Raw genomic sequence first — 24482 nt, 5'->3', positions numbered from 1 at the left:
AGTCACACAGCTAGTAAGTGTTATGTGTCTGAGGCCGGATTTGAACTCAGGTCCTCCTGACTCTAGGGCCAGTGCTCTATCTACTGTGCCACCTAGCTGCCCCTCACTGCTCTGTTTTGTTTATTTTTAATATGTATTTTTACTTACCTTATTAAATATTTCCCAATTACATGTAAAAAAATTTTAACATTCATTTTTTTAAAAATTTTGAGTTCCAAATTCTCTCCCTCCTGTACCTCCCCCACACCTTGACAAAGCAAGCAGTATGATAATGATTGTATATGTATGAAGTCATGCAAAAGATATTTCCATATTAGTCATGTTACAAAAGAAATTACACAAAAAAATCCCAAGAAAAATAAAATAAAAGAATTATGCTTCAATCAGCACTCAGAATTCATTAGTTCTCTCTCTGGAGGTGGATAGCATTTTTTTATGAGTCCTTTGAATTTGTCTTGAGTCCTTGTCTAACTTGTTTTATTTTTTAATATTTTGATAACTATATTTCAGTGTAACAGGATTCCTTCATTACCCTATGCATTTTATTTTATGCATTTAAAAACATTATTCTAAGAAGAGGCTTCTATGACACAGAAAAACTTTAGACTGCTTTAAACTGAACACTGGGAGAAGGAAGGAGAAATCAGAGAAGCCACTAAACTATGGTCTTTTGATAGCAAGGGCTTTGCTTTGTGAGAATTTTTTGTAATCTAGAGATAGTGTTCTCATCTCTTTGCAACCTAAACTAGAAAGGAATAGACAGAGGGGATGGGAGAAGTGCTGGAAAAGGAGAAAATAGAAGAGATAGAAAAAAATGAAAAAAAAAAGTTTCTTGGAAAATCACTCTGGCGACAATTCCTTTTTCTCCTAGAAGTATTTTCCCAAATCGTGGTTATTACGTCACTGATAAACAGTCCTATTAACATTCTCTTCCTTTCTAACTTTTGAGTGACCAATAGTAATGATTTTGAAGTAGCAGACTCTAGAAGTTACTTAGCAAACATTTAAGAGATTCAATTACAGACAATTCCAAATTATGAATGAGTTCATAAAATTTATTTTTAAGTTGGCCATCTGGAACTCAGAACACATTTTCCCACAGAAACAGTTCTATAAATGATAGGTACCACACAAAAAAAAACCCTATTTAATCTATGGTATACCCAAAATATAATACAATAAATCTCAGTTATCTGGTATCATTAAAGAAGGACTCAGTTTGGATAAAAATTTCATAGATAAAAAAAGTCCCAGCACTTTAACCTTCAGCTATTTAAAACATTTTTTGATAGAAGTCTTTAAATATGTAGTATTTTTTTTTCTGCTTTCTCAGAATATACTGAGAATAAGAGCTTTGCCTCAGAGGAGTCATATTCAACATTATAAATATATATACATTTTTTATTTTACTGTGTGCTAATAGCTATAGCTGTAAATGGTGTGGGACATTGAGCTGAATTTGTATGGTATTCTCATACAAGATTGATTTCTTCAAGAACTCCTTGAAATAAACTTACTTTTTGACCATTGTCCTTTCATAAAAGTGAAGTGAAGGCTAAGCAACTATCTGAACTTTGGAGCAGTATAAAGGTAGGCACTTTAAATTTTGCCTTTGAATAAAATTAATTTGTAAATCAAAGATTGAAGTAGCTTTCTCCCAAGTAGTTCTCCTGACCATCTCGCAAAAATAATATTTTTATTTTTACTGTTGCTTTCAGTGTTTTATGACCTATCAGCAACATTCAAATTATCATTTGTTTTTTATGTCACTAATAAAATTAATTATAGGCAGCTCTTTGTCATCCTAAGCCTTGAGTTACCAGTGTCCCCTTTGGCAGGTAACCTAAATTCTAGGCTTTGATATCCTCATATGTAAAATGAGGGGTTTGGATTAGAAAGTCTCTACTGTCCATTTCAACATTAAATATATGATACTGTGATTTCTCATTTTTCACTCAGTGATCATAGAATGTAAAGGCAAAGTTTTTCCACACCATTTCAGGAACTTGTACTTACTTCAAGTAAGACTCTAAAGACTTTTTCTTCAATAGACAAAAAAAAAAGACTTATTTACAGACATAATTCCAGTCATAGTTTTTTAAAGCTCTCACTATTTGACTTTAGCTCTGCTCAGAATCTGAAAGATTCATAACATTTTTCTTTTGCCTTGCAATTTGTTTTTTTATTTTTCTGCAATTACATGTAAAAATAATTTTTAACATTCTTTTATTTTAAGTTCCAAATTCTTTCTCTCCTTCCTTCCCCTCCCCTCATTGAGAAGGCAAGTAATGTGATATAGGTTACATATGTAAAATGAAGGAGATGGAAATGGCAGACCACTCCAGTATCTTTGCAAAAAAAAAACAAAAACCCAAATGAAAACTGAACAACAATCACTTATGTAGAGTCGTGCAAAACATATTTCCATATTAGACATGCTGTGAAAGAAAACACAGATAAAAAATTACAAAAAAAATAAAGAAAGTAAAAAATAATATGTTTCAATCTGTATTCATACTCCATCCATTCTTTCTCTGGAGGTGGATAGCATTTTGCATCAGATTTGTCTTGGATCTTTGTATTGCTGAGAAGATGTAAGTCATTCACAGCTGATCATCATACAGTATTGATTGTACTGTGTACAATGTTCTCCTGGTTCTGCTCACTTCTCTTTGCATCGGTTCATGTAAGTCTTTCCAGGCTTTTCTGAAATAAATCAGCCTGCTCAAATGTTATAGCACAATAGTATTCTATCACAATCATATACCACAACTTATTCAGCTATTCCCCAATTGATGGTCATTCCCCATAATTTTCAATTCTTTGCCACCACAAAAAGAGCTGCTATAAATATTTCTGCACATAAAGGTCCTTTTTTTTTTTTAAATATCTTTGGGATATAGACCTAGTAGTGGTATTTCTGGGTCACAGGGTATGCGCAGTTTTATAGCCCTTTGGGTGTAGTTCCAAATTGCTCTCCAGAACCGTTTGGACCAGTTCAAAATTCTACCAACAGTGCATTAGTGTTCCAGTTTTTCCACATTCCTTCCAACATTAATCATTTTCCTTTTTGGTCACATTAGCCAATCTTATAGGTGTGAGGTGGTACCTCAGAGTTGTTTTAATTTGTATTCCTCTAATCGGTAGTAATTTAGAGTATTTTTTTATATGACTGTAGGTAGCTTTGATTTATTCAACTGAAAACTGCCTATTCATATCCTTTGACCATTTATCAAAAGGGGAATGACTTTTTTTTTTTATAAATTTGATTCAGTTCTTTATATATTTGAGAATAAGGCCTTTATGAGAGAAACTTGCTGTAAATTTTTTCCCCCAGTTTTCTGCTTTCCTTCTAATCTTGACTGCATTGGTTTTGTTTGTGCAAAACCTTTTTAATTTAATGTAACCAAAATTATCCATTTTACTTCTTGTAATGTATTTCTTTTTTGGTCATAAATTCTTCTCTTCACAGATCTGAAAGGTAAATTATTCTGTGCTCCCCTAATTTGCTTATGGTATCACCCTTTATGTCTAAATCATATACCCATTTTGACTTTATCTTGGTATATGATGTGAGATGTTGGTCTTTTCCTAGTTTCTGCCAAACTGCTTTTTAGTTTTCCCAGCAGTTTTTGTCAAATAGTGAGTTCTTGTCCTCAAAACTTGGATTTTCGAATTTATCAAACACTAGATTACTATGGTCATTACCTACTGTGTATTGTGCACCTAATCTATTCTACTGATTCACCACTCTGTTTCTTAGCCAGTACCAGATTGTTTTGATGATTACCACTTTGTTATATGGTTTGTTGAGATCTAGTATGGCTAGGCTACCATCCTTCACATTTTTTCCCATTAATTCCCTTGATATACTTGACCTTTTTTTCTTCCAGATGAGTTTTGTTATTTTTTTCTAGCTCTATAAGTTTATTTTTGGTACTTTGATTAGTGTGGCACTAAATAAGTAAATTAATTTAGGTAGAATTGTCATTTTTATTATATTGGCTTGACCTACTCATGAGCAATTAATATTTTTTCCAATTCAGATCTGACTTTATTTGTGTGAAAAGTGTTTTGTAATTGTGTTCATATCGTTCCTGGGTTTGTCTTTGCCTTGCAATTTGTTAACTATTTTTATTTGGTTACAGCTAGTCTTCTAAAGCCAAATCAGATTGAAATACTAAAGTAATCCTTCAGAAGATACAGCTATTTCCATTGTTGCTTGTTCAAGGACTAGTTTTTTGTTATTACTTTTTTGAGGGATTTATTTTGAGTTCTCAAAACTGTTTCAGATCCTCAAGGATTCCAAAAGGCTAATCTCTAAATAACTAAGGATTTACTATGCTAATTATTCCATCCAGTGGTCCCCATGAAATGCTAAGGAATAAGAGAGTGGGCTTTATCAGCAAAGTCTGATAAATAGCTCTAACCTGAACTTGGGACAGAGGTCATTACCACCTAGCACTCTCCAGTAGTGAGTCTGTCTTGATTCCTGAATTGCATAGTACCTAGATCCAAGAACAACTCCAGAACTGTCAGATATGTACACAGGCAAAACATATACATTCAGGAGCCCCAGAACACTGAACACTATAACACTTCTCTGCCCCTCCCCCACTGTCATCCTATCAGGCTCCAGTGAATCAGTTTGAATTTGCCAGCACTGAACGCCCATTGTCAAGAGGTAGAACCAAGATGGCAGAGTACAGGCAGCAATGTAGCTGAACTCTTCCAACATTCCCTTCCAAACAACTTTAAAATAATACCTCAAATCAGATTGTGGAGTGGCAGAGCCAACAAAAGGTCAGAATGGGACATATTTTCCAGCTTAAAACAATTTAGGAGGTCAGCAGGAGAGATCTGTGACACCAGGGTGCAAGGCAACACTAGCCGTGGGCCTTGGAGGCAGCTGTAACAGTGGCAGAAGCAGCAGCAGTTTGGGGAGCTCTCAGTTCAGAAGCATTAAGAGGGTCAGACAACTTATCAGAAAGAGATTACAGGGGACCTTTTGCTGGTATTGGGTTCAGCTGGCACTGATTAGCAACTCTATTGCTCATACTAAGTTCTGGGTCATAGCTCCAGGGTGGAGAGGAGCCCTTGTGGTCAGTCACAAGGGAGCAGGGGTCCTGGTCACAGTTCCAAGACAGAGAGGAAATTAATGCTTCTGGCTGCAGGGCAGCAGGGGTCCTTACTGGGTAAAGACCAGAGTGCAGACCAGGAAAGCAGTGACCACATCTCTCCCTGGATCACACCACCTTGGAAGCACTGAGAAGTTGAAGACCCTGAGAACTAGTTCTGAAAATAGCAACATGAAAAAGCCTAAACCTTGGGACAGTGCGTCCTCACCCCTAGGTGAGCAGTGCCCTACTTTAACAGAAAGTTCAAAGTCAAGAAATAGGCTGCAAAAACGAGCAGACAACAGAAAAGAATTTGACCATAAAAAGAGGCAGGGAAGACCAAGACACAAACTCAGAAGGAGACAATAATGTGAAAACCATATAACCAAAGCCTCAAAGAAAGGTGTTAATTGAACACAAGCTCAACAAGAATTCCTGGAAGAATTAAAGAAAGAGATAAGCATAGTAGAGGAAAAATTGGGGAAAGAAATGAGACTGAGGAAAAAAAATATGAAATGAGAACATCTTGGGAAAAAGGGCTCAAAAAATGTGGAAGAAAATAACACCTTAAAAAACAGAATTGGCCTAATGATAAGAAGCACAGAAATTCACTGAAGAAAAGAACTTCTTAAAGAACATTATTAGCCAAATGGAAAAAGTGGTACAAAAACTTAATGAAGAAAATAATTCCTTAAAGTTAGAATTGGGCAAGTGGAAGCTAATGACTTCATAAGATATCAACAACCAATAAAGTCAAAAGTCAAAAGAATCAAAAAATAGAAAGAAAATGTGAAATTGGAAAAACAGCCAACCTGGAAAATAAATCAAGGACAGATAATTTGACTAACTGAAAGCCATGATCAAAAAAAGGGCCTAGATATTATATTTCAAGAAATCATAAAAGAAAACTGCCCTGATATCTTACTCCCAGAGAGTAAAATAGAAATGGAAAGAATCCACTGATCACCTCCTGAAAGAGATCCCAAAATGAAAACTCCCAGGAATATTATAGTAAAATTCCAGAGCTTCAAGGTCAAGGAGGAAATATTGCAATTGGCCAGAAAGAAATAATTCAAATATTGGGGATCTATAGTCAGCTGTACAAGATTGTACAGCTTCCATGTCAAAGGAGCTGAAGGCTTGGAATAGGGTATCCTGAAAGGCAAAGGAGTTAGGATCACAGCCAAGAATAACCTACCAAGCAAAACTGAGTACAATCCTTTGAGGGGAAAATAGACATTTCATGAAATAAAGGACTTTCAAGAATTCTTGATGAAAAGACCCAGAGCTAAATAAAAAATTTTAACCTAGTGGAAGACTCAAAAGAAGCATAAAAAGGTAAACATGAGAGTATTCATAAGGGACTCAATAAAGTTAAACTGTTTAAATTATATGGGAAGATGATACATGTAACTCCTAAGAACTTTATCATTAGAGGGATAATTAGAAGGAATTCACATAGACAGAGGGCAAGGAAGTGAGTCAATTATGTTGGGATGATTTTTAAAAAAATGAAGGTGTGTGCAAGAGGGATGCAGTGGGAGAATAGGGAAGAGAGAGGTAGAATGGGGAAACTTTTCTCACATAAAAGAGGCTCACGAGGTGAAGGGGGTAAAGTGGGTAGTGGTGGCAGGCAATGCTTGAACTTCACTCTCATCAGAATTGGTTCAAAGAGGGTAGAAAAAAAATACACATATACACATACACATATATATATATATATGCGTGTGCGCACGCACGCGTGTCTGTGTACACATACATACACTCAGTTGTGTAAAGAAATCTATCTTACCCAGTAGGGAAATAGGAGGGGAAGGGTTGGGGAAGATAATAAAAGAGAGGGAGATTGAGGGAGGCAGTGATCAGAAGCAAAACAGACTTTTGAGGAGGGACAGGATAAAAAGAGAGAGAGAGAGAGAGAGAAGGATAAGCAGACAAAAGTAGGATGGAGAGAAATACACAGTAATTATAACTGTGAATGTGAATGGGATGAGTTCATCCATAAAACAGAAGTGGGCAGCAGAATGAATTAGAAAACAAAATCAAACAAAGAGACACACTTGAAACACAGTACAGACAGATTTAAAATAAAAGGCTGAAGCAGAATCTGTTATGTTTCGGCTGAAGTAAAAAACGCAGAGGTAGCTGTCCTAAGGCAGCTGGGTGGCATAGCGGATAGGGTGCTAGACCTGGAATCAGAAAACTCATCTTCCTGGGTTCAAATCTGGCCCCAGACACTTCTTAGCTGTGTGACCCTGGGCAAGTTGTTTAACCCTGTTTGCCTCAGTTTCCTCATCTGTAAAATGAGATGGAGAAGGAAATGGCAAACCCCTCTAGTATCTCCGCCAAGAGAACCCCAAATGGGTCACAGAGGTTCAGACACGACGCACACGACTGAACAACAACAAAGCAATTATGATCTCAGACAAAGCAAAAGCACAAATAGACCTAATTTAACAAGATAATCAGGGAAACTACATTTTGCTAAAAAATACCATAGACAATGAAGTAATATCAAAAAATGTTTACAGCAAGTTTCTCTGATAAAGGTCTCCTTTCTCAGTCAAATTTATAAAAATAAGAGCAATTCCAAAGAAGGAATAATATACACACTCATTTGGGCATAGAAATCTATCTTACCCTACAGGAAAGTAGGAGGGGAAAGGGGATAAGAGAAGGGGGGGGGGGCTGGTAGGAGAGAGGACAGATTGAGGGAGGGAATAATCAGAAAAAACACTTTTGAGGAAGGACAGGGTGAAAGGAGAGAGAATAGAATGAATGGGGACAGAGGAATAGGAAGGAGGGAAATAACAGCAATAGTAACTGAAAAAAATTTTGAAGCAGGTTTTTCTGATAAAGGACTCATTTATCAAATATACAGAGAAAGGAGTCATATTTATAAAAATAATAGCCATTTGCCAATTAATAAATGATTAAAAGATATGAAGAGTTTTCAGATGGAGTAATCAAAGCTATCTATAGCCATGGGAAAAAATGTCCTCACCGATGATTGGAGAAATGCAAATTAAAACAATGCTGAGGTACTACCTCATACCTATTAGATTGGCTAATAGGACAAAAAAGGTAAATGACAGATGGTGGAGGGGATGTGGGAAAAATGGTGCATTAATGCACTGTTGTGGAGTTGTGAACTGATTCAAGTATTCTGTAGAGCAATTTGGAACTATGCCCAAAGGGTTTTAAAACCATGCATACCCTTTGACCTAGCAGTACCACTACTAGGTCTATATCCCAAAAGAGAGAAAAAACAAAAAGGAAAAGGATGTATATGTACAAAAATATTTATAACAGCTTTTTTCTAGGGGACAAAGAATTGGAAATTGAAGGAATGCCCATCAATTGGGGAAGGGCTAAACAAGTTGTGGTATGTGATTGTGATGGAATACTGTTGTGCTATGAGAAATGATGAGCAGGATGCTCTCGGAAAAGCCTGGAGAGACTTGCGTAAGCTGATGCAAAGTGAAATGTACTGTGTACAAAGTAATAGCAGTATTGTAAGATGATCAGCTGTGAATGGCTTAGCTATTCTCAGCAATACAGTGATACAAGACAACTCTGAAGGGCTTATGATGAAAAATATCCATCCCCAGAGAAAGAACTGATGGTGTGTCTGAATACAGATTGAAACATACTTTTTTTGCTTTCTTTATTTTTCTTGAGGGTTTTTGGTTGTTTTTTTATTTGTCTATGTTTTCTTTCACCACATGACTATTAGGGAAATGTTTTGTATGACTACATATGTATAACTTACATTGAGTTGCTTGTCTTCTTAATGGGAGGAGGAGGAAAGGAGAGAATTTGGAACTCAAAGTTTTAAAAACAAATTTTAAAAATTGTTTTTACATGTAACTGGGGAAAAATAAAATACTAAATAAGAAAATAAAAAACAAACAAACCAAAAAAGAGCAATTCCCCAGTTTGTAAATTATCAGGGGATATGAATAGGCAGTTTTCAGAAGAAATTAAAGCTATGTATAGTCATGTGAAAAAAATGCTCTGAGTTACTACTGATTAGAGAAATGCAAATTAAAACAACTCTGATGTACCACCGCACATCTCTCAGAAATAATTGCTGAAAGGGATGAGGGAAAATAGAGACACCAAAGAACTGTTGGTAGAGTTGTGAACTGGAGTGCTTCTGGAGAACAACTTGAAACTATGTATGTGCTGTCCTTTGACCCAGCAATACTATTACTAGGTCTGTATCCCTAAAGAGATTAAAAAAAAAAAAAAAAAAAGGAAAAGGACCTATATGTACAAAAATATTTAGCAGCAGCTCTTTTTGTGGTAGTATAGAATTGGAAATTGAAAGGACATATCATTTAGGGAATAGCTGAATAAAATGTGGCATATGATTGTGATGGAATATAATTGTGCTATAAGAAATGTTGAGGGGAGGGGCAGCTAGGTGGCGCAGTGGATAGAGCACCGGCTCTGAAGGCAGGAGGACCTGAGTTCAAATCCAGCGTCAGACCAAACAGTTGTCACTAACTAGCTGTGTGACCCTGGGCAAGTCACTTAACCCCAGTTGCCTGAAAAAAAAAAAAAAGAAATGTTGAGGGGGGTGGTTTTAGAAAAACCTTTGCAAGACCTTTATGGACTAATGCAATATGAAGTGAATAGAACCAGGAGATCATTGTACACAGTAACAGCATTGTTGTAATTATGATTAACTATGAAAGACTTAGTTACTATAATCAATACAATGATCCAAAACAATTCCAAAGGAGTCATGATGAAAAATGCTATCCACCTTCAGAGGAAAGACTGATGAACAGTGCAAATTGAAGTACAGTTTCCTTTTTTTATTTTTCTTGCTTTTTTGTGATATGGCTGATATGGAAATGTGCTTTCCATGATTTCACATGTATAATTGATATCATATAGCTTGTCTTCTCAATGGGTGGGGGAGGGGCAAAAAGGGGAGAGAGAGACAGAGAGAGAAAAAGAGAGAATTTGGAACTCAAAACTTAAAAGAATGTTAAAATAAATAATACATGTTTTTTGGAAAAAAAAAAAAGAAACCAAAAAGAAAAAAAAGAAAAAAATTGAGGCAAAAAAGAGACTTTATTGTCTACTTAGCTGTATCCTCAAGGAAATATGAAATCATGTAGAAGAAGGTTTTTATCAGCCCTTTCATACAACAATGGAAGAATCCCGGCTTTCAACATACAGTACTGATAAATTAAAATTGAATTCAGGATTCAAAACTGAATTTTACCTCTTTATACCTTTTTACACTCCACATATTAACCATTCGTTCCCTGTAAGGTTCCTGGAAACATCGTAGGTTCTAGATACTTAGACTAGCTTCCTTTTACTAACTCAAAAGACTGAAGCGATTTTCATACCTCAGTTTTAAAGGCACTCTCACATTTCAAACAATAAAATTTAAGCAAGAAATTAAGTAGCACCAATATAGGAGCCACTGTTTGGATGTGTTTATAAAGAGGCAAAGGAATAAAAGAAGAAATTTAATAGATTCAGTGACAACTATTACTGCTTATGTGGGAAATGTTCTTATAAATATTTTTTGTCCATTTTAAAGTATATTAAATGTGTGTGAAAGCTGATTTTCTGTTGTTTTTATACCTAGGATTCCACTGGAAGAAAAAATATTGTTAACTACAAATTTTCTATAAAAGGAGACATTCCTATCAAATTTGACTTTATGCCATCATTCATTCTCCTAACTGATCACTATATTGTGGTAGGTGTATTCAGCCAGATGTGTCTGTGTGTGTTTTTGTATACGTCTGTTTATAGCTATGTTGAATTTTGCAACTTTTAAATTCCTAAAGAAGGTGGTCACTTTATTATATCAGTGAAATTGGAAAGAAGACATAAAAGAAGAAAACTGTAATGGAAAGAACTTGTCTTAAAATGAATGTGAATAAAATGCTCTGATGATGCTTTAAATTAGAAGCAAACATATGGACAAAGAGCACTTGGAATAAACACAACAAAATTGTGACAATCAAGTGAAGAGATGTGAAAGCACTTTGTAAACTATGCAGGACTATTTATCTTTACAGATGCTAAGTATGATGATAATGGTTGCTAGTTCTAAGTGCCATAAATCCTAGGAATTTTAGGTAGTGCTGGCTTAGATGAAGGATTTTTAATATTATAGTTTTCCGTGTTGTATGTGCTGACTGCAAACCAGATAAGCAATCAATCTACAAGTATATATTTGTTGACATAAGTACTATCTAAAAAAAAAAGTCTGCTTTAAATATAAATGTTATTTACCATCATAGAACCTCATTTTATAAAATAAAACAAAAAACCCAAAATCTCTCAGTCTAACCTAAAGTGAGCTACTTTGTGAGCTTTGTGATTGTTTAGGAACAGAATAATAATAGAAAATCAATTGACTGCACAAATTTTATTGTTACCTTTTATTTATATACCTCACTGATTTTCCCTTAAACTTACTCCCTACTTTTAACTTTTTAACAAAGAATAATTTAAATTAAATGAATCATCATAGTGATTGTCTGACAGCATAGACTATACCACATTCCATGGCCATCCCTAATGCCCCACTTCTATTGAAAGTCAAGAGGTTTTGTAAATTTTAATATTGTAACAAGTTGTTGAAATTTTTCTTTTGATGGGAGGATGTTTGGAACTTCTTGTTTCTTTCTGACTACACTACTTCTTTGATCTTTATAAAAAGATGTTATTTCCATTTTAAATGTTAAAAACCTATACCTTCCCTAACTTGAATTTATACAATTTACGTAATTCATGTTAATATGTATTTCTTTGTAGGCTCGGATCATTTTCATTTTGATTGTGATAGTCCTACAATTCCTCCTTGTTGCTTTCAGGTACTTCAGAAAAATAAAACTGAGAGGTAAGATTTACTACTTTTATAAAACTACAAAATTTTGGTGCTAAGAAGACTTTATTTTTAAATATCAGTTTAACTAAAGAATAATAATAATAATAATAAAAACTAACACAGCACGATAGGATTTTCAAAGAACTTTATATATGTTATCTCATATGGTCCTTATAACAAATCTGTAAAGTAGGTGCTGTTATTATCCGCATTTTAGAGATGAGTAAACTGAATGCCAACTCTATTGTAAAGTAATAAATCTTAATATATTCTATCTTGGTATGAGCTCTTGAGAGTTTTAGTTTCTTCTTTTAAACTTCTATCTTATTCTAAAACACCTTGCTTTGAAGAAAATTTCTAATTTTTTTTTGTTTGCTGGCAATAAATCTACAATCTGAATATTATAGAATCACATAACAATTTATAATGGCCAACGTAACTATAATTATTTAATGTAAATCTTAGGTAAACTATTTTTGGAAGAATGACTAGTTGGCTACATTTCCAAAGCATGTTGATTATTCCTCTACATCTTTTTTCACCTGTCCTGTTTATTCAGTTTTTTTTTTTTGGTGAGGCAGTTGGGGTTAAGTGACTTGCCCAGGGTCACACAGCTAGTAAGTGTCAAGTGCCTGAGGTCGGATTTGAATTCAGGTCCTCCTGACTCCAAAGCCAGTGCTGTATCCATTTCACCACCTAGCTGCCCCTGTCCTGTTTATTCTTGTCTCTTTCGTCACACACCCACCAACTTTGTTCGGGCCTCATTACCTATCACGTGAACTACTGTAGTAGTCTGAAAATTGGTTTCCCTGCTCTCATTGTCCCTTCTCTCCAATCTATTCTTCAGTCAGCTGCCAAGTTGATATTTCTTTTTTTTTTTTTTACTTTGTAGATTCCACTCTTTTTTTTTCATTTTAACTTGAAATTGGGATAGCTTTTTCCCGTTTCCAATAATTGGGCAGTTTCCCCATTCTCCATGATATTTCAGAACTCACTGATAGTGACTCAGAAATCACATCGGTCAATTCCTTTGGTGCCCTTTAGTGTAGCTCAGCTAGGTCTCATCAAAGGCCAGGTAAATGCTCTCTTACTCTCTGTTTACCTCTCCTGGAGTTCAACTTCCCATTGGCCTCTTTCTTGCTGTTGTTGGATTTTTCTGTTTTAGTGTGAAGGCCACTTTCCTTGGCAGAGAAAATAGGAGCAAAATAAGACTTGAATGGTTCTGTTTTCCCTCTGTCTGTTATCATTATCCTTTCTGCACCAATGGTGACAAACTTTAATTATTAACTAAGCAGAAGGCTCCCAGATCTACATGTACATTCCTATTCTATCCATTGAGCTCTAATCTAAATTTCTGACTGCCTGACATATACCTACACCTAGTTCCCTTACTAACTTCCTCAAACTCAACATGTTTAAAACTAGACTCATTCCTAAATCTGCTTCTTCTCCTACTTTCTTATTTCCATAGTTGACTCCACCATCCCCCTAGTCTCAAAACTTGGAAGTCATCTTTGATTCTTTCACAATTCACTCCTTTAACCTCATCAGCCATCAATACCTGTGGATTTTACCTCTGTAATATCTTCACTCACTTTGCAAGCACCCACTTCAGTTCCTCTTCTCAATATGTAACTCCTATAATCACTCTCCAACTGAATTTTCTCCATATAATCTTTCTTTTAATCCAAATTATTATTCATACTGTTGCTTAATTAATTGTCCTGATTTCTATTCAGGAACATCAGCACAACATAGTGAAGTTGATCACACAAGCATGACTTAACTACATACAATTCCTTACTCATAACCACAAAAGCAAAAAAATAAGTAAAATATATTAAAATAACTATGGTATAGGCTGGATATCTGTAACTTTTTTGTGACATGTGACTATGTCCCTCAGAAACTTTGGTGGTTCCACTGTTGATAGAATAAAATATCAATTCCTTAGCCTGGCATTTAAGGTACTCTATAATGTTTCTAAGCTAGCTTTCCAGCTTTATTTCATATTATTCCCTTTTATATATGCTACTTTCCCATCAAACTAACAAACTGTTCTCTGATATAATCCTATTCTTTTCTGTTGGTTTTTTTTTTTTGTGGGATAATGTACCCCATTCTACCTCTCCCTTTCTCCTTCTCTTAGTATATTCCTCTCTCATCCCTTAATTTTATTCTCCAGATATGACCCCTTCATTTTCAACTCACCCTGTGCCCTCTATTTATCTTTCTATATCTATATATACGTATATATAATTTTTTTCCCCTCCAATTACCCTAGTACTGACAAAGGTCTCATGAGTTACAAATATCATCTTTCCATGCAGGAATGTAAACAGTTCAACCTTAATAAGTCTCTTATGATTTTCTCTTTCCTGTGTACCTTTTCATGTTCCACTCGAGTCTTGTATTTGAAAATCAGATTTTCTATTCAACTCTGGTCTTTTCATGAAGAATGCTTGAAAGTCCTCTATTTCACTCAATGACCATTTTTCCCCCTGCAGGATTATACTCAATTTTGCTGGGTAGGTGATTCTTGGTTGTAATCCTATCTCCTTTGCTCTCCAGAATATTATGTTCCATGCCCTGAGGTCCCTTAATGTAGAAGCAGCTAAATCTTGTGTTATCCTGATTGTGTTTCCACAATACTTGAATTGTTTCTTTCTGGCTGCTTGTAATATTTTCTTCTTGACCTGGGAACTCTGGAATTTGGCTACAATATTCCTAGGAGTTTTCCTTTGGGGATCTCTTTCAGGAGGAGATTGGTGGATTCTTTCAATTTCTATTTTGCCCTCTTGTTCCAAACTATCAGGACAGTTTTCCTTGGTAATTTCTTGAAAGATGATGTCTAGGCTCTTTTTTTGATCATGGCTTTCAGATAGTCCAATAATTTTTAAATTCTCTCTCCTGGATCTATTTTCCAGGTCAGTTGTTTTTCCAGTGAGATATTTCACATTGTTTTCTAATTTTTCATTCTGTTGGATTTGTTTTACAGTGTCTTGATTTCTCATAAAGTCACTAGCTTCCAATTGCTCTATTCTGATTTTTAAGGAATTATTTTCCTCAGTAATCTTTTGGACTTCCTTTTTGATTTGGCCAGTTTTGCTTTTTAGGGCATTCTTCTCCTCATTGGCTTTTTGGACCTCTTTTGCCATTTGGGTTAGGCTATTTTTTAAGGTGTTATTTTCTTCAGTATATTTTTGGGTCTCCTTTAGCAAGCTGGTGACAAGTTTTTCATGATTTTTCTTGCATCACTCTCAGTTTTTTCTCTACTTCTCTTACTTGCTTCTCAAAATCCCTTTTGAGCTCTTCCAAGGCCTGGGACTGATTCATATTTTTCTTGGAGGCTTTGGATGTAGGAGCGTTGACTTTGTTTTCATCTTCTGGTTGTATGTTTTGATCTTCTTTGTCACCAAAGTAAGATAATATAGTCTGACTCTTTTTGCGCTGCTTGCTCATGATCCCAACCAATTACTTGAGTTTTAAACTCTTTGATAAGGTAAGAGTCTGTTTCCAATGTGAAGAATGTACTGTCCCAAGCTTCAGAGGTTTGTACAGCTGTTTTCAGAGGTACTTCAAGGACCCTGTAAATTTTCAGTTCTTCCAAGGTGGTATGATAAGGGGTGAGGTGTTTCCTCTCCACAGCCACAATAAGCTTCACTACACCAGTGTTCCTCCTAGCCCCAGGACCACCCCTCAGAACTGTGACCCAGATCCAGGCATGGGCAAAGCAAGAGATTCCTGCCTCAGCACTGGCAAAGAGATCCTTGCAATCCCCCTCTGATCAGCCACTCGATTCCCCCTCAGTCTGTGGGCCAGAAGCTCAGGAAACAATTGCTGCCCCAGAGGCCAAGCTCGAGACTTGCGGCTGAGATCTAGCTCCTCTCTCACTGCAGTCACAGACTTTTCCCACTGACTTTCCAAGTTGTCTTTGGCATTCCTGGGTTGAGAAGTCTGGAAACCACCACAGCTGCCCGCGATTCAGTCCTCTGAGGCCTGCTCCAGGTAAGCTGCAGCCTATGCACCCACACCCAACTGAGCTCCTCTCCCCGCCTGGTGCGATATACCTTTCTGACCAACCATCCAGGCTTTCTTTGGCTGGAAATTTGTTTCACTCTGTCTTTTTGTGGGTTCTGCTGCTTTAGAATTTGTTTAGAGTCATTTTTTTAGGTATTTGGAGGGCTTTGGGAGAGAGCTCAAGACAGTCACTGCTTTCCCTCCGCCATCTTGGCTCCACCCCCCTAGACCCAAGTTGATATTTCTAAAGCACAAATCTGACCATGCTCAAGAAGTTTCAGTGGCTCACTATTATCTCTAGGAAAAAATGCAGACTTCTAGCATTTAAAGCCTTTCATAATCTTGTACCAGGCCATTCTTCTAGACTGATTTCACATTACTCTTCCTCATGCTTTCTTTGTTTTTATCAAGCTGGCTTTTCTTATGGATTTGTATAAACAACATTCCATCTTCCACCTCTGTACCCTCATCCAAGGTATCCACTATGCCTGGAGCATTCTCCCTTCTTACCTTCTGCCTCTTGGTATGCCTAAGCACTACCTCTTAAGTGAAGTCATTCCTTACTCTAGTTTTTATTGCTGTCCATGCACACCTGAATTACTTTTTATTCACTTATTGTATACTTTAAATTTACTTGTCTCTACATATTGGTTCATTCCAGTAGAATGTAAGCTCCTTTGGGGCTTTTTTTTAATCTTTTACCTCCAGAGCCTCGTATCGTGCTTTGCGCTTAATAGGTATATAATAAATGCTTGCTGAATTGAATTGAATTGCTATATGGGCAAAGTCAACTAGTAATCTAGGAAAGGCCTAATCTACCAATCCTCCACGTGCTTATATTTTTATAAGCAGATCAGCACATTTGATCAAAAGCAAGAGTTTTTCATTTTTGTGTGTCATGAACCCCTTTGGCAGGCGGGTGCTATCCATGGGCCCCTTCTCAGAATGATATTTTTAAGTGCAAAAATTAAAGGATATAGGATGACGAATGAAACCAATTGTATTAAAGTACACTTATTAAAATGTATTTTTAAAAAGCTTGTGGACTCGAGGTGAAGAACTCCTAATAAGGCCATGTCTGCAATTTTGAGGGAGAAATTATACAAGCATTTTCCCAACTTGGAGGAAAGTTGTGCCCTTTCCTTATGTACTCTTGCCAACTACTTCCCCTCAGAGATTACACACTCTGGGACACCCTTTTGACAAATATGTCTCCATCACACCCTGGACAATATATTTCTCCAAAGCCCTAAAGGCCATTTACCTCTTTGTTTGTTCCAGGTAGTCTTTTGATAGCACTAAGTATATATACCCTCAAGAAACAACACCAGTACCATGTTGAAAGTTGGGGAGGGCAGCAAGGTGGAAGTTATGGCCATATTGTGGGTTTCAATTGTCTGACCAGGAAATACTTGTGCTGTTTCTGTTCCCTCTCTTTTCATTGTCCCAACAGAGCTAGCATCTAGACCAGACAACTATGGGAACTAACTCTGGTTTTCTTGGGACCTTGCCATGCTACATGGTAGGGGGTGTCACAGTTAAAGCAAACTTTTCTTTCATCATAAGACTTTCTTTCTCATTTAAGTGGCTATGAAATGAACTATGAATGAGTCACAGAATCTGACAGTTGGAAGGGCCTTTGTAGACCTTCTAGTCCAACCCATAACTTAGTAAGAGTCCATTTTATAACATCCCCAACAAGTGACCATCCACTCTTTTCTTGAAGATTTCCAGTGAGGGAAGATAGACTATATCCTGTGACTAATTAAAGGAATTTGTATTTGATCCTAGAGATAACAGATAGCTATATAATAGGAATAATAATAGCACCTACCTTTCAGGGTTGTTGTGGCAATAAAATGAGATAGTATTTGTAAAGCACTTTGCAAATCTTGAAAGTGTTTGCAAATAATACCTAAATGTTAGGCAGTATTATTATCATTTAGGAATATCACTTTGGCAACTGTGTAGTGGATGGAATAGAGAGGGTAAAGACCAAGGAGGGGAAACAATTAGCAGGCTATTAAAGTAGGCCAGGTGAGAAGCGTTGCTCATTTTATTTTTGCTTCATAAATTTGCTTTACAAATTGCTTCGAAGTTTTTCCTCATATCAATAATAAATTTGTCTCTCAGCAACTTTCCTTCATTGTCCCTAGTTCTTATTCTTAGTTTCAAGCAGAACAAATTGAATCCCTCTTTTACAAGATAGATTTTCCAATACTTGAATTATATTTCTTACCCTCAAACCTTCTCAAGACTAAACATCTCCAATTCTTTCCATGTGTTCTCTGAATCCTCTCATCATTCCAGTTACCATATTCTGGACATGCTTCAACTTGTCTTTAATTTTCCTAAGATATACTCAACATATACTCTGGACTGTGGAGTTCTCACTAGGTCTGAATATAATGGCACTATACCTTCTTCATTTGAGACCCTGCATCTCGTGCTGCAACCTAAGAAAGCATGATCTTTTTTTGCTGCCATATATTGTTGACTCATATTGAACTGGCACTCCACTATTATAATTTACCAATTTTGAAGCATAGGTTCTATAGATGTTGGGAATTTTACCTCAATACCTTTTCCATCCTAATCTTTTTGGATCTGAATTCTTGTGTGGCATACTCACCATCTCATCTCCTAGCTTCATGTCAAGTTGCATGGGTTCTAGTTCAGGTAGCATTGGGTCCCCTAAAGGCATGGTATGGGCCTGGTCACCAAGCAACACTGACAGACCTGTGTAGTACTTGAAGGACTGTTTTGTCCCAGGATGATGAAAAACAGCATAATGGGAAGAACAACCAGATTTTTAGTCCTAGGACCCAGATCCAAATCTTAGTCAGCCACCTACTAGCCATGTGACCATAGGCAAATCACTTACCCTTTCTCTTCAGCTTCCTCCTCTGTAAAATGAGGCAACAGGCTTTATGACCTCTAAGGTTTCTTCCAGCTCTGACTCTGCTCCTGACTGATACTGATACTTCATCTCTTTAATAGTGAGCCCTTTTCGTTTGCCAAACATTCATCTAGGTGGATGAATATCTCATTGATGTTACTGAGGGATGGGAGGCACTGCCAGCCAGTCTTTAAATCTTTTAATGAACCCACTCCTGAAAAATCTTATGTAAGACTCATTCTTTTCAACCCAACTTCAAGCACAAATGTTAAAGTTTTGTTAATTAAGCAGCAGTCATTGAAACTGCTAGAAATGCCTTCTTGAAGCCCATATAAGATACTTTCCTACCTCTACTCTCCCCTCTTCAGCCATGCTTCATACCTTTACCCAACTTATCTTTTTTATATATCAATCTGACATATCAGTCTTCTATGCAGAAATCTTTAGTAGCTCCTTATTTTTTACTGAGTAAAATTTGGACTTCTTGTTCTGCCAGAAATCCTGTATGGGACTGTTCAGTGTGCTAGGGGCTTCCTGTAGACCCCTTCATGTGGCAAGCATACCAGTGAAGCATGAGAGCTGCCCTTTGGTTATCCCCACTCACAGTACATGATTGCCATACTTTGTCTGATCATCTATCTCTGTGGTTGGCATCCTTTATGCTGCTTCTCTAGTGCATTACTTGGCAGAGAAAATTACAAAATTGCCCCTCAGTCCTGTGCTTCTCCTTTCCATGTCTTTGTAGTAATGGTGTCACAGTGGTGGAAAAAATATCAGAAAGTACTAAGAATCACACACAGTTTATAGACTGTCTGTAAATACTGACTCAGCTGTTGGTCCTCTGAAATGTAAGGGCCTTGTCCAGTGACTGGCTACACATACTACTGGAGCAGCTAAATCACCTCAATCTTGACATGATCCAACAGAAGACATTATAGACCGTATTCTTCTAGAACAGAGGTGTCAGACTCACCCCACAGCCCAAATCAGATCAAAATGTAATTGAGAAATGTTTAACAAAACAAAAACACAGTACAGCATAAATAATGTGAATTTGTGGTTTTCTGAGTCAGTATGCTGTCTGCAGGGATCCATTTCTATTTGAGTTTAACACTTTTGTTCTAGAAGATATTGTAAAGAAATTAAACTATGTTTCATATTTACTAGATTTTTCAAATTTACTCTGTTTAGGAACTCCAGGGTATATAAGTCTGGCCACATTTTCCTTTAATGTCTTGAGCAAAACAAACACCTTCTACTACGTTGTGTTATTCCTGAATTTCTATACAGCTTTGGGTAAGTAGCCTCGTAAACCAGAGGTTTTAGAAAATTCTTTCAAAATGCTTATAAAGATTATGATGGGGGGCAGCTAGGTGGCGCAGTGGATAGAGCACCGGCCTTGGAGTCAGAAGGACCTGAGTTCAAATCTGGCCTCAGACACATAACCCTTACTAGCTGTGTGAACCTGGGCAAGTCACTTAACACCATTGCCTAACCCCCCCCCCCAAAAAATGAAGGAAAAAAAAAGATGATGGAAAAGGTATTTAAGTAAAATTCTCCACATCTATATAGAGTTTTTGCTTTAATAAGTGATATATGTTTATCTTTACAAGCCATTTCCTGGGATAATGGTTTTGGCTGATTAGCTGTTTCCTAATAATAATAACTAGCATTTATATAGTACCTACTACCTGCCAGGAGGCACCATGCTAAATATTTTACAAATACTATCTCATTTGGTCCTCATGACAATCCCAGGAGGTAGGTACTATTATTATGCTCATTCTGCAGACCAGGAAACCAAGCCAAAAGAGATTACGTGAAGTCACTGTTATCTGCCTGTTAATTACTGCCTGAAGTCACTGCCTGTTATCTGGCAGCTCGTGAGTGTCTAAAGTTGGATTTGAATTCGAATCTTTCTGACTATAGGTCCAGTGCTCTATTTGCACTCGCTAGCTATTACCTAAAATGCTTAGGGTATATTAGTTTAGGCAATTTAACTGTAAGGATATTAAGGAGACAGTCTAAGAGCTTATTTGTATAAAAACCAAATAGCAAATAAGCCTTAATATTTGCCTGTGGGTACCACCTAAAAAAAAACCATAGATAAGTAAGAAACTGAGGTCAGTAAATTGAAATCCTATCCAAACTATCTTTGAAGCATTTAATCAGTTAACAGCCATTTATTAAGCTCTTACTATATGCCAGGCACTACTCTATGTATTGGGGATGGAAAGAAAGGCAAAAACATGGTCCCTGCCTCAAGGACCTTACATTCTAAAGGAGGAGTCAACCTGTAAATGCTATGTATAAAGTAGATGGAAGGTAATCTCAGAGGAAAGACACTAACAGCTGGGGGAACCAGGTAAGGCAAGGCCTTCTGTAGAAGATGGGATTTGAGCCGAGTCTTAAAAGAATCCAGTGAAGCCAAGAGGTGGGAGTGAAGGAACAAAGCTTTCCAGGACTGGGAGCCTGACAGTGCAAAGGCATGAAGTGTCTTTAGAACCACAAGTAGGCCAGAGAAGCTGTTGGACTATAGGGGTACATGGCAGGGAGTCAAATACAAGAAGACTAGAAAAGTTGGAAGAGGACAAACGGTGAAGGGTTTTAAAAGCCAAAGAGGACTTTATATTTGATCCTGGAGGTAATAGAGAGCCACTGGAGTTACTACTATTCCCAGGGCTTTAAGAAAGTCATTGTGTTTGGATAGAAACAAAGCAGTCCTTCCAAGTCCTACATAGGTCTGCCAGTGTTGCTTAGTGAACAAAAGCTCATTTTCAGAAACAAATTAATTCATTCCACAGAAACATTTATTTGTATAGTTGTATAGTTTCAGTACAGTTTGCAGCTTTTACAAACTTTTTTCCCCCTTTGCAACCTTTTTCCTCTTCTGTTTCAACATGAGAGGACAGAGGTATGGTTACCAAAAAATGTTTGGTACATGGCTCCTGTGTAATGGCCATATAAAGTATCCATTGAGAAAATCTTTCTGGGGGCAAACTCTTCCACCCTGAACTTCTGGAAAGAGTAAATGGGAGGAATGAAGTTGTTCACAACACTGAGAAGCTAATCTGATTATTTAGAGCTCAGTGTATGAAAAGAAATCATAAAGAGAAGGAGGAAGAAACAGTATAGAGCTAGAGGAACATCATCTGGAAATTGTTCCTTTTGTCAAAGCTGGAAAAGAAAAGACAAACGTTTTTAGGCTATTTTCACTGGGGATTATACAAAAGTAAGTCTACAGAGATTGCATGTGCTTTTGAAAAAGCTACCCTCCCTAGCCAACAGGAACCACTTTCCATTGCTAATGTTTTCCTCTTGAGAAGAGATATATAAAATTGACTTTTTCTGAGACCACAGGGAAAGACTGAGACTGAAGAGATGTATAGAACTGACTTTCCTTTAGCCCTTTTGAGGCTATTGGGAAGATGCAAAGCAGCATACTGAGAAAAAACAGCCAACTGAATAAAGCATACAGAATCACCATCTATTAGAAAAACACAGCATTCTTGGGGAATTACATGCAAGGGCAAGATGAGCTCTACCTACATCAATAAAACTTGAAAACGTTACTATACAATAATAGAAGTACATAAAAATAACTAGTCATCAAAAAGGTTTCATTTATAGGAAATAATTGAATTTAATCAGAAATCGTTAAAATAAATGGTTTTTACACAGAGGGGCAAATTTCAATTACCTAGAAAATTCACAGCAACTATCCCCTAGACTGCCTTCTGATATTTGATAAATGAGATATGAGATAAATTAGATAATTGAGTAATCATACTGTGGTCATTATTCAAAAAAGAATTTTCCTGGAAAATGATGAGTCTGAAGGCTACTCATTGAAAACTAAGATATCTCATCAGAGCATGCTTAGGGGTAGCTTCTTACACAGACTGAAGAAGTTAGCTACCTAAAACATATGGCTTACAGGGATTAAATCTAAAAGAAAAAAGCCACGTGGGGAGAAGCTACAAATGAAATATTTCATATCATTACCACACAAATATGCCAGTCTCAGATCTAATAATGAGTCAATGGTCCACCTGTACTTAGAAAGCTGATTTCAGGAATTACTCCAATATCAGGAATCTGTTGTTTCTTGTCTTCATCGTTCTCCTGAATACGTCTTTAGGAGTCACTGAATGTCACCTATTTATTCTTCCTTCCTGTCCAATGTCCCTTTCAGGACCGTGGTTTGTTGGTGAAATTATCGATGGTAAAATGGGCTGCTGCTTTTCCTTTGGGGTATTTGTTGATGGGCATTTCTTTCAAGGCAGCATGACATTTATAATTGGAATTATTCAGGTAAGAGTCATGGGTTAAAATTCAGGAATCATAGTGCCATGAAAAATTTTTCCTCCAATAAAAGATGTAATTTTTAATAGAAGGGAAAACTAGAATAACAAATACTTTAAAATGGCACTGGGATTAAAATGAGGCATATAATTTGACACATTTATGAGATCTCTGGCCCTGTTATAGACAAGTGGTGAGGAAGACATACAGAGAACATTTTCCCTTTTGACCAAAATGTAGTCCAAATTTATTACTGCCCAGAAAAAAGAACAATACATTCAAGAATGAGAACATTAGATTAATAGTGGCACTGAATGAAACTTACTTCCATAAAAAAAAAAATGCCAGGTAGAAAGCCCTGATGATATATGTGGGCATGGGTGGGTGAGTGGGTGTGTGTGTGTGTGTGTGCACAAACTCTTTGTTCTTTTACTCTTGACGGGAGTTGGTAGAATCTTATAATACCAGTGGTACTAAGTTTTCTCTATTCTCCTTGACCAATCACATCCCAAGAATCAAAGTCCTTCATCAGAAGAAGGGATTTTCTAAGCTCTTCAACCCAGATTGTCATGAGGGTATTTACTTCGCATGGCGTGCTGGCCCTTTTCAGTGGCCTCTTTGTTTTATTCACAGAGTTTAATTTTATATAGGCAAGTGAAATTATGGTCATGATAGTTAATATACATAATTCTTTAAAGTTTTCTTTAAAACGTGTTTAAATGTTTATTTATATCTTTTGTTTTTATCATCTTCATTTCTGAATGTTTCCTTCTCTTCTCCTCTGCCCAGCCAGTGGCTCTACCTAGAAACAAAAAAAATGAGTAAGAGAAAAAGAATCAGTTTCACAAAACTAATTGACATATCAGCTGAACTTAGCAGTATATGCCATATTCTACACCCATTCTACTCCCCCACTTCTGTAAAGAAGGAAGGGGCATGTATTTTCTCATTTCTTCATGTTTGGTCATTATAGTTACACAGTGTTCAGTTTCTTTTTTGTTGTTGATTCTATTTACATTTTTGTAATGTAATGTTTCTCGAAGTATGTGTTGTGAGTTTTGCTAGGTGTGCCCCAAAATTATGGATGTTATAATATTGCAGATAGAAGATAAAGAAAATAAATTATCTTCTTTAATATAAATTTTACTTATTCCACACAGTAATATTCACAAAAGCAAACAGCTTGTTACACATGTGTACTAACCTCAAAACATGTCAGATCTTGAATTCGCAAAGAGCTCATTATGCATGGGCGTTCTTGAAGAGAAAC

General features: G+C 36.5%; 1 protein-coding gene across 3 annotated transcripts in view; it reads left to right on the top strand.

Annotated features, from left to right (window-relative positions):
- TMEM62 (transmembrane protein 62) overlaps positions 1-24482 on the top strand; it is a 49730-nt gene that overhangs the window by 21644 nt on the left and 3604 nt on the right. For all 3 annotated transcript variants that reach the window (XM_027870172.1, XM_027870171.1, XM_027870173.1), the window contains 4 exons: positions 10735-10848; positions 11916-12000; positions 20099-20203; positions 23103-23221. In XM_027870172.1, coding sequence (XP_027725973.1) covers positions 10735-10848; positions 11916-12000; positions 20099-20203; positions 23103-23221 — 423 coding nt within the window. The remainder of the gene's footprint in view (positions 1-10734; positions 10849-11915; positions 12001-20098; positions 20204-23102; positions 23222-24482) is intronic.

This window comes from Vombatus ursinus, unplaced genomic scaffold (genome assembly GCF_900497805.2).
Source record: "Vombatus ursinus unplaced genomic scaffold, bare-nosed wombat genome assembly UNPS02014794.1, whole genome shotgun sequence".
Classification (NCBI taxonomy): domain Eukaryota; kingdom Metazoa; phylum Chordata; class Mammalia; order Diprotodontia; family Vombatidae; genus Vombatus; species Vombatus ursinus.
Note: the sequence above shows the minus strand (reverse complement) of the source record. Positions and strands in the feature narration are given on the sequence as shown.